The sequence below is a fragment of the Onychomys torridus genome, chromosome 21 (genome assembly GCF_903995425.1).
Source record: "Onychomys torridus chromosome 21, mOncTor1.1, whole genome shotgun sequence".
NCBI lineage: Eukaryota > Metazoa > Chordata > Mammalia > Rodentia > Cricetidae > Onychomys > Onychomys torridus.
In genome coordinates, this window is record NC_050463.1 from 23,381,144 (window position 1) to 23,398,843 (window position 17,700).

Consider the following 17,700-nt stretch of genomic DNA (forward strand, 5'->3'; position numbering starts at 1 on the left):
GCAGCCTTGCTGGAGGAAGTGTGTCACTGGGGTCTGACTTTGAGAGCTTCTGAGAGCTCCCCACTTGCAGCTCCTGCTCTCTGCTTGTGCTGTATTTGAAGGCGTCCTGCTCCAAATGCTTTCTTCCTGAGCGGTCTGGCTGGGGCGTTTTGTCCCAGCGGCAGGAAAGTAACTGATACACACAGTCAAGGCAGCTCTGTAGCCCAGGCTAGCCTCAGATTCATGGCTACCTTCTGCTCTGTTCATGGCTTTTCTGTAAATCCTGACTTACCTGCTCCACAGCAGCCCTGTGATTCGGCTTACCCCATTTATTATGTCTCACTATAGATAAGAAAACTGGCATATTATGTTAAGAATCTTGCCCATTATCATGCATGTAATAAGTATGTTATGTATATGCCCATTGCCATGCATTTAATAAGTAGTTCTGTATATGTTTGTAATAAATGATGGAGTTGGGGTTCAAACTACCAATGCATATGAACCATCATCATGCTACTTACCTTTGTAGCTACCTGGCACATACCATCTGCCTATCAATTTTTCTTGACGTTATAAAACTTTGCAAAGGGATTCTAATTGTTCCTCTAATTGGGGACAACCAAAAGCAAAGCAAAGGAATCTCCTGCTCTTTAGTCTATGTACAGTTGCTTCTCAGTGTCTGAGGGGATCATTTCTGGCCTCCCTGTGGGGACCAGGTATCAAAGTCTACATATGGTTGAGGGCCTTACATAAAATACCATGTTTGCCTGGGTATATCCTCCCGAATACTTTAGTGAGCATCTGCACTTGAAATCATAAAGGAAATGCTGTGTAGATAGTTGTTCTGCAGAAATGACAGCCCGTACACTTGCGCTACGGCGGCAGTAATTCCCCAAGTATCCGCTACAGGGTCTAGTGGACTCATGGCATGGAGGACTGATTAACTTTCATTTTTTTGTGAGAGGTCCGCTTTTATAATTATAACGGGGGTGGTTTAATTTTTTAAGAGACAAACAGTGATTTCATCTGTATTGGATGAACTTCCTGTTTCTGGGAGACTAATGAGAGAGTTTCATGGATCCAGTCTCCATGTGACCCACACAAGAAAAGTCCTCTTCCCAGCCTGGTGTGAGAAGCTTTGGAGGGTGCTTGCTTCCGCTTCTTGTGTCAGCCTGTCAAGGCCCGTGCCAGATTTGCCATGAAGAGCCATAGTGTTGCATCAAACTGGTACCTGGCGGTGGTATTTGTTTGCAACCGTGCTTCTCTGTTGTACATTTGGCCTCACGATCTTATTCTCCATCATCCTGCCCTCAGAATTGAGTGTCTTCTTTACAGTCTGTTCTTCCCATCCTGTTCCTGTCCATCTGGACGAGCTCTGATGGTGTATCTGAAAATGTGCCATCTGGGTTCTCAGCAGCCCCGGCGAGCTCAGGTCCGCCGATGTTGATGAGTGGTGCTGTGTTATTCTGTCTCTCCTTTGGGGACTGCTCTGGACTCTGGATTAAAAGTGCAGCAGAACCCAAACCCGCAGGGAGTTTTCAGGAGAAACAGGGGCAGCTGTTGCTAACTTCTGCTCTGGAGACCTGTAGTCTGGAGGAAACAGAACTATGTTGTCCCTTCTTCATCAGGTGACCTTAGAGCTTGCTCCAGACGTGTGCCCTTCAAAGTGTACCATACTGCCCTCCCTGACTCCATCTTCTTGTCCCGAAGTAAAAGCCAGCCGAACAAGAGCAGATGAGATGCCACTGCAGGATGTTGGGAACAGGAGGACTGAGTGTAGGGGAGCCCCTGCCAGGCCAGAGAAGGAGTCCAAACCCTTGCACAGCATGACTAGAAGGTCTCTGTTGTGTCCTGGAGCTTATCAGATTAGCGCTCATCTAGTTTGACTTCAAGATTTTTTATCATGGAAACACCTTCATGTTCCACTGTTTGTAATAAAAGATGTATATCCCACCTTCGCAAGTCTGAATATATTCATAGGCTTTTTTGTTGGTTTGTTTTTGTTTTTACTTATCTCAGATCTGAGATAAGGGGTTTTAAATTTTAAAAATGAAGTTTGCTGTTATATAAACTTTTATAAAAATAGAATTTTTAGCTACTACTGATAAAAATGAGGTTCTGAAATGCATAGGTGCTAAATTTTACAGCACATGGTTTACCCCCTTATTTGCTGGGTTGTGTTTCAAGTCCCTTAGTGGGTATTGAAAACTTCAGATAGTGCCAAGTGCTGTGTGTGTGCACACGTGCTCACGCACACATGCCAGACTATCCATCCATATAGCCATATATTACTTTTTCTTAGATAGATATAGACGCCCATCATAAAGTTTATTTTCTGACCGTAGTTGACCGACGGTGAATGCAGCTGCATAAAGGCAGTGTGTGTGTGTGTGTGTGTGTGTGTGTGTGTGTGTGTATGTGCGTGTGTGTGTGTGTGTGTGTGTGCGTGTATGTGTGTGCCTGCGTGTGTGATGCGTGTGTGTGGCGCGCACGCGTGTGGTGTGTGTGTGTGTGTGTGTGTGTCTGTGTATGTGTGTGTGCCTGCATGTGTGTGTGTATGTGCCCGTGTGTGTGTGTGTGTGTGTGCGCACGCGCGCGTGTATGTGTGTGTGTGTGTGTGTGTGTGTGTGTGTGTGCCCGCGCGCGCTGCTGTCCTCCCTGTGTGGCTGTGGTCCCACGGAAGGCTAGGAAGGAGACCAGGATTTTATGGGGTAGTGTACTTTGTGTTTTAGTAATCATGTCGTTATCCGCGTACATAAGTAGTAAGTTTAATTTACCTTTTTGCCCCAGTTTTCATTTTATTTGCTCATCCACCAATGAGCCCTCTAATGGAATATAAAGACCTTTTCCAACACACTCACTAGTTTCCTCTAGCTAGAGCAGGTGAGCAGGTGGAGGCGGAGGTGGCCAGACATCCTGACTGAAGGGCAGCAAACCTGAACTCCAATGTCAATAAACAGAAGGACGAGGAAGTGGTCCTTACTTACTTACTTTTTAAATTTAAAAGACATACTTACTACTTTTTAAATTTGTGTCTGTGTGTGGGGACAAGAGGCCAGAAGTATTGGGTCCCCTGGAGCTAGAATTTGGGTGGCATTGAGTCACTAATTGTGTGTGTTGAACCAGCTCTTCTTCAGCCCATAGGGAAGTGTTTTGTTTTTAATGTTTTGAGTGTTTGCCTGTGTGTGTGTATGTATATGTATCACATGTGTTCCTGGTTACAGATGACCGTGAGCTGCCATGTGGATGCTGGGAACTGAGCCAAGTCCTCTGGACGAGGGGCAAATGCTGCTAATGGCTGAGCTCTCTCCCCAGCCTCCTTTCTGTGTGCTGGTGTGCGTAGTCTGCGGGAAGAAGAACCAGTGTGCATTATCTGCAGGGTTTCTGGGCCATGGAAAGTTTTCCCTGTGTAGTTCTGTGATCACTGTATCCCAGATGACAGGAATTGGTGGGGCAAGGCTCAAGGGAAGACGGTCAAATGTGGACTGAGTTTCTGCAAACAGACCTCCCCACCATGTGCATATGTGGTTGATTTAAAGGCTGTGAGTTGGATTACTTTATGCAGGTTCTGAGCTGTTGTGGTTTTTTGTTTTGTTTTGTTTTGTTTTTGTTTTTCGAGACAGGGTTTCTCTGTGTAGCTTTTCGCCTGTCCTGGAACTCACTTGGTAGCCCAGGCTGGCCGTGAACTGTATTTTTTTTTTTTTCATTTATAGTATTGCAAGAAAAGTTTATGTAACAGGAAAGCACTTTTCTGCTTTTATAGCTGTTGACACTGAGGAATACTTCCCTGCTAACCCTCCAGGTTCTGACTTGGGAATAGCTGATGATGTGCATGCACATAGAAACTCTTTATTTCCTGAGTCCTGAACACCTGTTCCTCCAGAGCCCTGCCCTTTAGTGGGGGTCTTTTGGACCCCATTCAGTGTCTGACTGATGGACAATTGATTGAATCAGTCACCTGGGTGATAATAATATCATAGGTCTTGGAACTCACCTCATACTATCAATTCAGGATCTGTGTATGTGAATATGGAAGGTAAAAGTCTTATTTAAGTGATATCAACAAGTAATTTGTATTGAGTTATTTCATTTCTGTATTGAGTTGTTTCCTTCTATTCTTTGGTAGGTGTACACAATATTTACCATTGTAGGTACTAGTATTAGCCTGTTTTCCACTACTGTAATGAAATACCTGAGGCAGGTCAATTTTATAAAGAAAAAAAGTTTATTTAATCTAGACTATACTAGACTAGAAGTCTAGATGGTTGTGTTGGTTTCTACAAGGGCCTAATGTAGACAAATATCTAAACAGTCTTATTAAATAAGAAACACAGAGCCAAATACAGGGTAATAGCCAAAGAGATCAGAGAACTAGCGAAGAGCCTTATCTTACCACCTCGCTGCCATTGCTTCCCCAGAGAGAGCTTCTTCCTGTGTGACTTGTGTTTTTATTGCCTTTCTGTTCTGCCTTCTCATTGGCTGTAAGCCCAGCCACATGACTTCCTCGTCACTGCCTGTCTATACAGACCTCCAGGTCTCTATGGTTGGTACTGGGATTAAAAGCATGTGTCACCACGCTTGGCTGTGTCCTTGACCACACCGAGACTCTACCTGTCATGTGATAGGATTAAGGGCGTGTGCTACCACTGCCTGACTTCTGTTCCTGGCTGGCTCAGACCTCTGATCTCAGGCAAACTTTATTTATTAACATACAAATAAAAATCACATTTCAGCACAATTAAAATACCACCACAGCCTAACAGCAGCATGGGAAATGTTCACATAGCCAGAGTGAAAGCCAGAGAACCTGACATTGTTCCATAATTCCTTCCATGGACACACTCCACAGAACTAAGGCCCTTCCCCACCTGCTAATGGTTTCCCGAGACCTCTCGTTCCCCCATCCTAGGCAGTCAGCCCACACAACACATCAGATCTGGGTTATACAACCAAACTTGCAAACCATTTTGGCCAGGGCTGTCATTCTGTGGTATTTGGTAGCCTGAGCAGGATGTGTGGGATCTACCTTCTGAATTCGGTTATCTTCTCCAGGTATTGGGACAGCCTGAAATGCTCCTATTACACACATGGGGTGATGTCCCCCTCAATGAAGGGTTACTCATGCATACTTTTGTCTTTCAAGTAGTTTTGTTTTAAATTCATGTGTGTGGAGGTCAGAGGGCAACTCTTCATCCTTAGGAGGGCTCCAGGATCAATCAGATCGGCGTGCATCTTGGGCAGCAGACAGACAGCTTTCCCTGCTTAGCTATCCCACCAGCCCCATATCTAGGTGCTTGTAATGGGAAGCTTTTTATATCTCATCTAACATATTCCCAAAGCCAAATCTTGAGTGGTTTTGTTTGTTGTAAGCAGTCCTGCAGTTTGAATCTAGGGCCTCATGCATGCTACACAAAGACTCCACTACCAGGCTGAGCTGCAGTCCAGCTTGTTACAGTCCTGGAGCCTGAATACTACTTGGCTGGAAATGTTTCACTAACAGGAAGCTGGTACTTGGTAACCTGGTTGCTTCTCCTTTCCTCCATGTTTCCATCTACATTATTAGTTGACACTTGTGATCTGACAGTTAGCATTTAAAAGTATTATTGAGGGGCTGGAGAGATGGCTCAGTGGTGAAGAACACTCATTGTTCTTCCAGAGGACCTGAGTTTGATTCCAAGCATTTACATCAGGTGGTTCACCTGTAACTCCAGCTCCAGAGGATCCCATACCTCTGCCCTCTGCAGGCAAAATACACTCATGTGCACATATCCACCCCTTGCCATATACATTTAAAAAAAATTAAAAATCAAGATTCACAACCATGTAGAATTATAAGAGGTTGTTTGGATAGAAAAAAATTTTTTGAGTGTTGTTGATATGGCTTAAGTCCATTTTAAATTTGAGAATTCAAAATAAGATGAATTATAGAAATAAAAATAAGTCTTTGAACTTGCTCATTCCTGCTGTTCTGTTTTGTCATCCACAGATGATTTTCTAGGAGTATATCTAGTCATTACCTGCTAACTACATTTTTAAACTTCCTGTGATCATCTGTATCTATTTTTCTCTCTTTTTGAAGATCATGTAGCTCTAGAAACTTTGATCTTTAATTATCTAGTTTCAAGAAGTGAAGAGCCATTGAGATTAATCTAGAAAAGAGAGGCTGTGAGAGAGAGACATGGCATGGAGCTGGAAAGTCCTCAGGGATGAGGGCAGTGTGGAGGTGTTCTTCTCTCGGTCTCCGTTTCCTGTGCACATCTCCTCTGCTCTCTGTTCTTCACTGTCCTCCATCACATCGACTGTTTCTTCAGAGCTCCGCCCTCCCCTCAGCCCTGATGGCAGCACCACATGGAGTCACTTCCACTGCCTGGGTGCCTCTCAGTGTCTCCAGTGTCATACTTCCATCTAAAGCAGCCTTGATTCGCCACATGTGGCTGTTAAAATCTAAGCGAAAATAACAGGATCTCTCTGCTGACAACTCTAAAAACTGATGAGAAACCAGAGAAAAACTGAGACAGAGACCTGTCTGCCAAACAATCCAGAAGATGTTGGAGGAAATCGAAGCAAGACTCTGTCATAAGTAAGGAGTCACCACAAAATAAAGATCCACATAGAGTGTAGAAATGAAACCATGCACATGCAGGGCAACTGTCCACACAGGCAGTTCCATGGAGGAGGATTGTCTTTTTTAATAAATGGAATCAGGACAGTTAGACTTTGGCATGCAAAACCGAACAAAATACCTCCACCTAAGTACCTTAAACAAAAATGAACTCAGATGTCATAAATAAATCTAAATATAGCTGCAGAACTCTTCAAATAAAATAGAGGAGAAAAATCTTTGGATCTGGACGTAAGCAGTAAGGTCTGGGAATGACCCCAAGCCAGTCCACAAAAGAAAATGAGACAGACTGGACAAGTCCACCGGGTGTGCTGGGTCTTCAGTTACTAGGACTGCCAAAACAAGGTGGCCCCCAGCCTCCTTGCTGTGCCTTCACAGGCCTATTTGCCTGTGAGCCTGTGATCTTAGTGTGTCTTCCTCTTTCTGAAAAGAGGTCACTGACCCGGACAATCTCATTTAACCTTAGTTATGTTTAAACCACTTGTCTCCAAATCTGGTCATTTTCTAAGATACTGTGGGTGAAGACTTGAACGTATACCTGGGAGTGGGGTAGGGATGCACGCGTTAGTCCCTAACATTCTGCTCCAATAAATGACAAGCTGTATCTAGAATGTGTAGAGAACACTCAGACTCCAATAAGAAAATAACCCAATTATAACATGGGCAAAGGACTAGAAGACAGATGCCCCTCCAAAGGATGGCAGATCAGATATTCAGTGTCATTTCATTGGCGAAATACAAACTGAAGGCTCCATGACACACCACTGCATCTTTTAGCTATCTATCATAACGACTAATGCAAAGATGGGCTTCTGGAAGCCTCAGGTCACTGCTGGCAATGAGCAGTGGTACCATCACTCTAGAAGTAGTTTGTCAATTTCTTAGAAAGTTAAACATGTGCCTTCCATTAGCTGACCCAGTCCCATGCCTTAGTACGTATATAATCTGAACACATGTGTTTGTAGGATCGATCGCTGTTCATATTTGCCCAAAATTGAAAACAGCCTAAATATCCTTCCGACTGTGGGTACAGCATATTTGAGGCCCTGAGTTCAGCCCTCAGATCTGGAGGGGTGTATGTGCACACTCAAGTAAACAACAAACACCCAATTTGTTCCTGTCCGGAAGTGTTGTGACGGGTAAACCGGTAAACAGTGTTGGAATCTCAGTTCCAACAAAAGGATGAATGCACTACGGTTGGTGCAGGAGGCAGCTTATGAGTGACTTACGTGCTGTTCCAGAAAGACAGGCCTGTGCTGGCACCAAGGGAGCATGGAGCTTTGCTGTGTCCGGATGGTCATGGTGGTATCTGTGTATGTGTTAAAGCTATATTCTACCTACTACAATCCATGTTATTGTCAGAATAAAAAAATGGAAAGCCTCCAGTCTTAAATGTTATTGCATATATACATACAGTTGAAGAGTTCAGCTTTTCACTTTATTAGCTTTCAGTTGAGCATAAGTACAGGTGGCATAGAGTTCTTATATTAGACAGTGTTCTTAGACAACTGCCGTGCTGTTTTCGAAGGTGGGTCAGCAGACTGTATCATCTCCAGCTCAGCTGTTCACTTCTGCCATTGTTTGGAGAAAGCAGCCATTGATAGGATTTAAGCAAATGGTCAGGGCTGTATACTAGTGAAACTTTAATTAGAAAAACAGGCATGTTTTCTTATCCTTAGATAAGATTCAAGGTTCTCGGGGCTGGAGAGATGGCTCAGGGGTTAAGAGCACTGACTGCTCTTCCAGAGGTCCTGAGTTCAATTCCCAGCAACCACATGGTGGCTCACAACCATCTGTAATGAGATCTGGGGCCCTCTTCTGGTATGCAGATATACATGCTGTATACATAATAAATAGATAGATAGATAGATAGATAGATAGATAGATAGATATCTGGATAGATAGATAGATCTTAAAAAAACAAGATTCAAGGTTCTCAAGTAGGATGACCTTAAAGCATATCATGAATTAATTTTAATTGTAGAAGTCTGAAAACTTACCACTAATGGTAGTGATGGGCAGTGTACCTACAGGAGGAGTGTCCTGAGTAAACCAGGGACATTTACTGTCCTGTTGTTCTCCTGTGAACTGGTTTCCTTTGCGGTGGGCACACACCTGGTGCAATTAACTGTGGAAAAGCAACAGGAGTATTCCTTCCTTCAGGAGTGAGTGTGGATTATCCATTTCCTTCTGAAAGGGTGTATGCGGGCCACACCCTGTGCTTATCCTCCCCAAGTGCTCAAAAATAGTCTGGATTTTGTTTGGTTTTTCCCCTTGGCCTTGAAAATTCCAAGGCTTTATTTCTGTGCCTTTCCCTCACCCCTTTTCCACATTGTTCACTTCCTGTCTTTCAAATCTCAGTTGGCATCATCATCTGGAAGCCATCTGACCCAGAAGTTGAGGTACGTCTTATAAAGCTCAAATGGAGCAGATGTCTGTGGCCAGTCCTCAGACCTGACTGTGCATCAGAAGTAGCTTGGTAACTCCAGGTACAGATTTCCGGGTCCCACTTGAAATCTGTTGATTCAGAGTTAATATTAATGGTTTTTGTATTTTTGTTTTTAGTTTTGTTAGACATATGGTTTTTCTATAGCCTGCCACCTGGGTTACTATTTGGAATCTGTTTCGAATAAAATTATTTGTTGTAACGTTGTTTTAGAAGGAATTTTAGAAAGTCTCTTCAACCTTCTTGTTTTTGCTTAGGGTAGAGGGGTCAGGAAGAGGGCACAGTAGCCAGTACTTTCCCAGGTCTATCCCATGTTTTATTGTATTTCTTAGCTGTCATTTCATATCCCATTTTCATGTTCACATTGAACATCTCCTTTTCTACATAGTAAGTGTTGAAAGTTCCAGGTGCTCAGCTCCCAGCAGTGGTCAGTTTTCACCAGAAATGGCTGTCCTTGATACTTCCTGTGGTACCTGGCATGCTCATAGGTACAATCACAATGCTTCTTGATTATGTTGCATGCCTATATTCCTACATGCAGAGGACTTTCCTTGTACTCAAACATAACTCAGCAGTGTGAAATGAGCCCAGGAGAAGTCTTCTCCCAAACTAGTCTAATCTGAAAGCTCCCACAGCTCCCTCACCAAACCCGACTCTCAAACAGATCTCAAATCAAGAGTTTTCCAGAGCTGTAAACTGTCCATCTGCAGGGTTCTCATCAGGCTCTCTCCAGTTTGAGAAAAGTTGCCTAGGATCTGTAGGAGTGTGGGGGGCTGGGGTATGCCTGAGTGAAAAGAAGTTGAAGAGTCAGGGTCAGGGCTAACCTCAGACTGGGGTTGGGATCTAGCTCTATGAGGTCTGGGGATCTAGGCCCAGGGGAGGGGGCTGGGGTAAAAGTGTGGCTAGTCCTGGGGAACCGCAATGTGTTTGGTTTGGCCAGAGCATAAAGTACAAATTTGGGAGTGACTAGAAAGATAGGTGGGGGCCAGATAATAAAGGGTTTTATTGAAGTTAAAAATACTGTATTTCACAACTTCGTATCCACATGCACAAGAATGAAATTGGAAACTCCCTACGGTGCAACACCATACAGAAGGTTACTAAAAGTGGATCATTGACCTTAATATAAGGGTGGAAACTAAAGACTGTTGGCAAAGAGATCTGTGACTCTGGCTTTTTTTTTTAACTATCAAGAAAAACAGAGAAGCCGGGCAGGCGGTGGTGGCGAATGCTTTAATCCCAGCAGAGGCAAGCAGATCTCTGAGTTCAAGAACAGCCAGGACTACTAAGAGAAAGAAACCCTGTCTCAGAAAAGAGAGAGAGAGGAAAGAGGAGAGAGGAGAGAGGGAGAGAGGGAGGGAGGGAGGGAAGGAGGGAAGGAGAGAGAGAGAGAACAGTGGCAAAACAGAAGCCAAGTTGGACTTGATCAAAATGAAAGCCTTTGTGCATCAAGGAGTGGAGACGACCATGCGTAGGGAGCTCCGCAGTAATGTGCTTGCCTGGTGATGCTCCAGTGAGCCAGGGAGGGGAAGGAAAACAGCTCATAATGTGAGAAAACATATGGAGTGTGCAACTTAAGGTGTAAACAACTGATAGCATTTTAAGTGGATAAACTAGGTATGGTGGTGCACACCTGTAATGCCGGTATTCAAGAGGCAGAGGTGGGCATCCACACTCGGAGAGCTGAAGTAAAACCTTCAAAGTAGCAGGTTTGCGAAGGTGTGGGGACTGCAGTGTTATGTTTTGGTGGTAATAATATAAGGCACGCTAGCTGCTTTGGAAAACAATTTGGCAGCTCATCAAAGTATCAGACCAAAATATTTATTATACAGCCCAACATTTCTTAGTACATTTAAGGTATATATATTCAAGAGAATTGGAAACAGATTGACCCAAAAATTTACATGGTCATATATTTAGTAGTAGTATTTATAAGGACAAATACTGAAACAACCTATGTGTTTTAGGTACTTTTCTTGTCACCTGACAGGAGGCAACTTAAGGGAGAGGAAAGGTTGATTTTGGCTCAGAGTTGGATGGGAAGGCGGGGTGGGGTGGCAGGTAACTCCATGACATTGGAAGCATAGACCTGGGTCGGCGGCTCCTCCTCCTCCTCCTCCTCCTCCTCCTCCTCCTCCTACCTAAGAACAGCAGGGAATGCTCATCTGGCCTCCTCCTCTTCACCCTTGTGTCCAGTCTGGGGCCTCAGCTTGTGGAATGATGCCACCCACAGTCAGAGTGGGCCTTCTTCCTTCATGTAACACTCTGGAAACACCCACAGACATGCCCAGAAATGTGTCTCCTAGGGGAGTCTAAGTCCAGTCGGGTTGATGCTGAAGATTAACTACCACTCCATATGTCCTTCAGCTGGAGAGTGGAAAAAGAAAATGGATTTCTGTGCAGTGGAATATTATTTGGCAGTAATACCTATGTGAATCTGAAAACATACTGAGTGAAAGAAACCAGTTACCAGAAACCACATATTGTTCAGTTCCATTTAGTGAAATGTCCAGAACACTCAGAGAATGTGACTGACAGCTCGTAGGTCTAGGGTTTTGTTTTGTTTGGTGGGGGCGGGGAGGTGATGAAAATGTGGTGCTCCCCTAACTCTTAAGTATGTGAATACACATCAGTGAATTCTGCAGTGAAGGGGAAACATTGTGTATGTGGATTCTGTCTGAAAGTGGTCCAGGAAAGTGTTGTATTAGTGGAGAGCAGCGCTGTGCACCCCTCATGAGCAGAGCCTCACCTTGGGGGCATGAGCAGAACCTCACCTTGGGGGCATGAGCAGAACCTCACCTTGGGAGCATGAGCAGAACCTCACCTTGGGGGAGTGAGCAGAACCTCACCTTGGGAGCATGAGCAGAACCTCACCTTGGGGGCATGAGAAGAACCTCACCTTGTGGGGGGCATGAGCAGAACCTCACCTTGGGGGAGTGAGCAGAACCTCACCTTGGGAGCATGAGCAGAACCTCACCTTGGGGGCATGAGCAGAACCTCACCTTGGGGGCATGAGCAGAACCTCACCTTGGGGGCATGAGCAGAACCTCACCTTGGGGGCATGAGCAGAACCTCACCTTGGAGGCATGAGCAGAACCTCACCTTGGAAGCAGGAGCAGAACCTCACCTTGGGGGCATGAGCAGAACCTCACCTTGGGGGCATGAGCAGAACCTCACCTTGGGAGCATGAGCAGAACCTCACCTTGGGGGGCATGAGCAGAACCTCACCTTGGGGGCATGAGCAGAACCTCACCTTGGGGGAGTGAGCAGAACCTCACCTTGGGAGCATGAGCAGAACCTCACCTTGGGGGAGTGAGCAGAACCTCACCTTGGTGGCATGAGCAGAACCTCACCTTGGGGGAGTGAGCAGAACCTCACCTTGGGGGAGTGAGCAGAACCTCACCTTGGGAGCATGAGCAGAACCTCACCTTGGGGGCATGAGCAGAACCTCACCTTGGGGGCATGAGCAGAACCTCACCTTGGGGGCATGAGCAGAGCCTCACCTTGGGGGGGCATGAGCAGAACTTCACCTTGGGGGAGTGAGCAGAACCTCACCTTGGGAGCATGAGCAGAGCCTCACCTTGGGGGAGTGAGCAGAACCTCACCTTGGGGGCATGAGCAGAACCTCACCTTGGGGGCATGAGCAGAACCTCACCTTGGGGGCATGAGCAGAACTTCACCTTGGGGGAGTGAGCAGAACCTCACCTTGGGGGCATGAGCAGAACCTCACCTTGGGGGCATGAGCAGAACCTCACCTTGGGAGCATGAGCAGAACCTCACCTTGGGGGAGTGAGCAGAACCTCACCTTGGGATCGTGAACAGAGCCTCACCTTGGGGGAGTGAGCAGAACCTCACCTTGGGATCGTGAACAGAGCCTCACCTTGGGGGCATGAGCAGATCCTCACCTTGGGGGCATGTAGAGGCGATCTGATCAGTGATGCAGCCAAAGATCAGGACTAGGTGCTCACAGTTTTCTTCAGTTTCTGCCCTTAAGAAGTATGAGGAATTGCTTACTAAAACATTCATACATGTTTATCTTAGAGTGTTAACTATGCTCATTGAAAAATAAATTGCATGAGCTTGGTAGAGTAAATCTAGAATAGATATTAGAGATAATACTGACTTCATTCTCAAGTAAGTGATTTCTTTTAAGGTAGGGTCTTGACACTGCACTGTCCTACTGCCTCAGCATCCCAAGGACTGCAGTGTCCTGCCTGCAGCCTTGACTGTGCTACATGATCATAGTGCTTTAAAAGTCCTCCATGTATAACATGGTTTCTGGTGAGGAAAGGCTCAGAAATGGAAGTTTCCGGACTGTTCTTTGGGGCTCTCACTCCCCCGCCACACACACACATAGTGAAGTATCTCAGGATTGCCAAATAAGCTGCGTGCTGAGAAACATCTCAGGAAGCAAGAAGAGCAGGAGCACTCTAGCTGCCTGGGGTTTTATCCACTCCAAAGAACCATAATTCATTTCACCCCAAAGAAACCTGAGTTGGGAACTGTTACTTTCTAGCAAGATTTCCGCCGACTTTCTGAAATGTGTTAATAAGTCAGGGAGTACTAAATAGTGGCTTAGTCACCTGCTCACCAGGAGTTGACTGTCACAGTTTTCCCGGCTGAGTTTCTGCTAGTGAGAACTCTGTGTAAGTCAGTCTTTAGCCAAGTGCAGCACCATCGTGTGCGACTTTGTCAGTACAGAGTGCGCCCTCCTGTGGTCACTGGGAGCAAATTTTCACCTCTGGTCAGTGAGCTGCACTTTGTAACTTCACACTGTCTGTGATTCAACAGACAAGTGAGACTTTTGAAAGGTGCCGTTTTAAGACGCAGGGGGTGGGAATGTAGCATCTTGTTTACTTGCAGATGTTTAGATGTCAGAGGGGGAGGGGAACACCATATTGTGGCAGTCTGAGAAACTCTGTGATGGAACTGGAGAGAGGCCTGTGTTACCCCTGCCCTTGTTAAGGGGCCTCCTACAGGGTGTTCTGAGCCCCTTGTTTATGTGTATAGCTTCCTGGAGAAAGGAACAGTTTACTTAGTGCTGTTGGGAGGTCTCTCTCACTTAAGGGAAAGTCACTTTGGCTTGAAGTGTTCAGATCTGGTTTCTGCTGACTCTAAAATGAGCATCTTATTTGTTAGTTATGGAGATTATATACTGAAAAATTTTAACGTGTGTGTGTGTGTGTGTGTGTGTGTGTGTGTGTGTGTGTGTGTGTGTGTGTTGGCCTCTGTGTTGTGCCTGGTGCACGTGGAGGCCAGAAGAGGGCATTGAATCCTCTGGAACAGGAGTTACAGCTAGTGGTAAGCCACCAGGTAGGTGCTCAGATTCTCTGCAAGAGCATCCAGTGCTCACACCACTGAGCCTCTCTTCAGTCCCTGAAGAAATGGTTTCGAAGTGAATTTTCCCTGCAGGTTGTTTTAGTTACTTTTCTGTTGCTTTGATAAAACACCGTGACTAAGGCAACTTAGAAGAAAGTACCGAATTGGACGTAAGGGTTCCAGAGGGTTAGCATCCACGATGGTGGCCGGACCAGCTGAGAGCTCACACCTCCAACCAAGCAGGAGACACCAAGTGCACTGGGGATGGCGGGAGCCTTGGAAGCCTCAAAACCCGTCCCCGTGACACACCCCTCCAACTGGGGACCCAAGGATTTAATGGCTGAAAGATACAGCGGCGGCAGGGATGGGGTGGGATGTAGGCATCTCATTCAAACTACCACAGAATCTTTTTTATTTTTATTTTTTAAATTTTAGGCAGCAGAGTCTCACTTTGTAGCCTGGCTGACCTGGAATTCTCTTTGCAAACCAGACTAGCCTTGAACTCATGGAGACTCAGCTGCCTTTCCCTCCCACTAAGAGAAGTACTAGGATTAAGGGTGTGTACCATCACAGCGACTAAAAAAATAGTGTGTAGTGTGTATGTAAGTGTATTTGTACGTGTGTGAGTGTGTGCAGGTGCATATGCACATCTGTGTATATTTGTGTGTTGAGGCCAAAAGTTGACATCAGTGTCTTTCTATCACTTTCCCGCTTACTTTTTGAGACAGAGATCAGCCTAGTGCTGGGATTACAGGCACGCACAGCTACACTCGGCTTCTACACTTGCCTTTTCCGAGGGTGCCAAGGACTCAAACTCAGGTCCTATAGCTGTGCAGCAAGTGCATTCCGCAGGGAGCCATCTCCCCGGCCCTTTGGGGGAGGGTCTACATTTTATATTCCTAGTGATGGCTCTGCCTCTTATCTACCTGCTTGGATTCTTTGCTGGTTTGTTTATGTGTGTGGTGGTGGAGGGGATGAGTCTGTGTGATGTGCAGGTGTGTGCTGCACATGCATGCTTTCCTGGATGGGGACACAGGTGTGTGCAGGTGCATGTGGACACGCATGCACGTGTGTTCAGAGACCCAGAATGGATGGCTGGAGTCATCCTCAGTTGCCCTCCATCTTATACATCGAGGCAGGGTCCCTAACAGAGTCCAGAGCTTGCCATTCCCGCTAGTCTGTCTAGCCAGCTTGCTCCAGCTTGCTCTAGCCTCTGGAATTCTGGGAAGCTGAACTGCATTCTGGTCCTCACATTTGCATAGCAAGTGCTTGCCCAAGAGCATCTCTCCAGCCCCTTTGCTGATACTGTTTATTGCCTTGGTACTCTTAAAAGAGTTCCTTAATGTCACTGTCTCCTGTCAGGTGATTGACAGATTTTCCCAGTCTACCAGAAAGAGGGTGTTGCGGCTAATCCTGGGCATATGCTAAAATCTCCTCTCAGTCATGGAATTGCATGTGTTTTTTCTTTAGACTGATGTAAAGTTAATTAAATGTAAACAGCTAAAATACCATTTTGAAAATTCTGACCCAATTATTATAGCATCTTAAATTGGTAAAGATTTACTGCCATTTTTTAAAACCCAAATTTAAAAATAGTTTCTACTTAGTTAGATGTACAGTTATAAATACCCATAATCTATTAATCTGGTTGATTTTTGAGGTAGGAGGGAGGGTTGTGCTATGGCTATAGCACAGGTTGGTCTATAATTTATAGCAATCCACCTGAGTGCTAGGGTTGGTAGACATGTCCATGACAGCCAACTTAGGGATTGGCTTTTCTCCCTCCTTCCTTCTCCCTTCCCTCCCTCCCTTCTCTTCCCTCCCTCCCCTCCCTCCCTCCCTCCCTCCCTCCCTCTCTTCCTTCTCCTCCCCTTCCCTCCCCTCCCCTCCCTTCTCTCCCCTCCCTCCCCTCCCTCCCTCCCTCCCTTCCTTCCTTCTCCTCCCCTCCCCTCCCCTCCCCTCCCCTCCCCTCCCTTCTCTCCCCTCCCTCCTTCCTTCCTTAGACACAAGATGTCATATAACCCAGGCTGTCCTTCAGCTTGCTCTATAGATATTGAATTACCTTGAACTTCTGATTCTCCTGCCTTCACCATGCCTGGTTTATACCAAGTTGGGGGTGGAACCCAGGGCTTTGGGCATGCTGTGCAAATACTCTACCAGCTGAACCACATCCCCAGCCCCATGAGGTGATTTTTTAAATTAATTTTAATTTTTCATGAGTGGCTTGTTTTGAATACATTGATTTTACTGGCAACATGTGGACTTGAAGGGGCACAAGGGGGCTGCTTTCACATTTAGAGTCTCACGAAAGATTTTAATGCCAACTCACTCCATAGTTGTAGCATTTGCGGGAAGAGCTCTGTGGTGTAATGCCTGAAGGAATCCACTGTGAAGTCTGACGTAGACGCCCTGGCTTTGAATCTGTGTTCCCACTTGGCCAGTTGCATGACCAAAGCATGTTTTCACTCCTGTTGGCTTCTTTTTTCTCATTTGCAACATGGGAATAGTATTGGTTTTTACTTTATGATGCTGTGAGAGTTGTGTGTGTTAGTATCAGAGAGAACAGTGCCAGCTACTATGGTGTTAAGTTTACACTTAAATTCGTGCTAGAATTCATTATGAAGGACACAGTGCTGTCTGCCTGTAAAGTAGATTGGTTCTGCAGTTCCTGCTTTTAACATATTTCTGTGTGATTGAAATAAACAGTAAACTAAATGTCTTTCTATACAGGTTTTCATGGTCATTTTTTTCTTCTTCCTCTAGGCTCGGAATGTTAGCACTGGAGAATTAGCGGCGATTAAAGTGATAAAACTGGAACCAGGTAAATCATTTGGAATTGATGTTTCTTTCTGCTAGAAAGTCACTGGGTGGCACAGGGTAATTCCATTGTTCATAGTTTGGTGTTTTGAAATGGTCCTTGTAGTTCAGGTTGACCTTGAACCATTGATCTTCCTACCTCAGCATTCTAAGACCTGAAATCACAGGCCTGACCATCAGACAGCTAAAATTTCTTTTAATAATGTTTGATTACCGTTCTTCTTCTTTCTCAGTGTTTTGTGGGGAAGAGAGACGGCCGTCTCTTCCTTCTGCCTCTCTGAGCCCAGCGTACGCTCTGCTCAGTTGGTAACTGTGGGAAGGGGAGGCTGTCCTGAGGGGACTGACTTCTTCAGGACTCCCTGGACTAAGTGATAAGCTTATGCTGGTTTATTTATTTCCAGGTAGCACTGCCCTGTTGTGAGGGGCCAGTGCAGTCCAGTGGGAAGAACTGGGCTGACATTTGGGACGCTGTGGCCTGCTCTTTGTCTCCTGGCCTCTTGCTCTGGGTCCTGAG

At 45.6% G+C, this 17,700-nt stretch overlaps 1 protein-coding gene across 4 annotated transcripts in view; it reads left to right on the plus strand.

Moving 5' to 3' along the window:
* The window catches only part of Map4k3 (mitogen-activated protein kinase kinase kinase kinase 3), a 156,865-nt gene that overhangs the window by 35,325 nt on the left and 103,840 nt on the right, over positions 1-17,700 (plus strand). For all 4 annotated transcript variants that reach the window (XM_036170533.1, XM_036170532.1, XM_036170534.1 and 1 more), the window contains exon 2: positions 17,133-17,190. In XM_036170533.1, the coding sequence (XP_036026426.1) occupies positions 17,133-17,190 (58 nt within the window). The remainder of the gene's footprint in view (positions 1-17,132; positions 17,191-17,700) is intronic.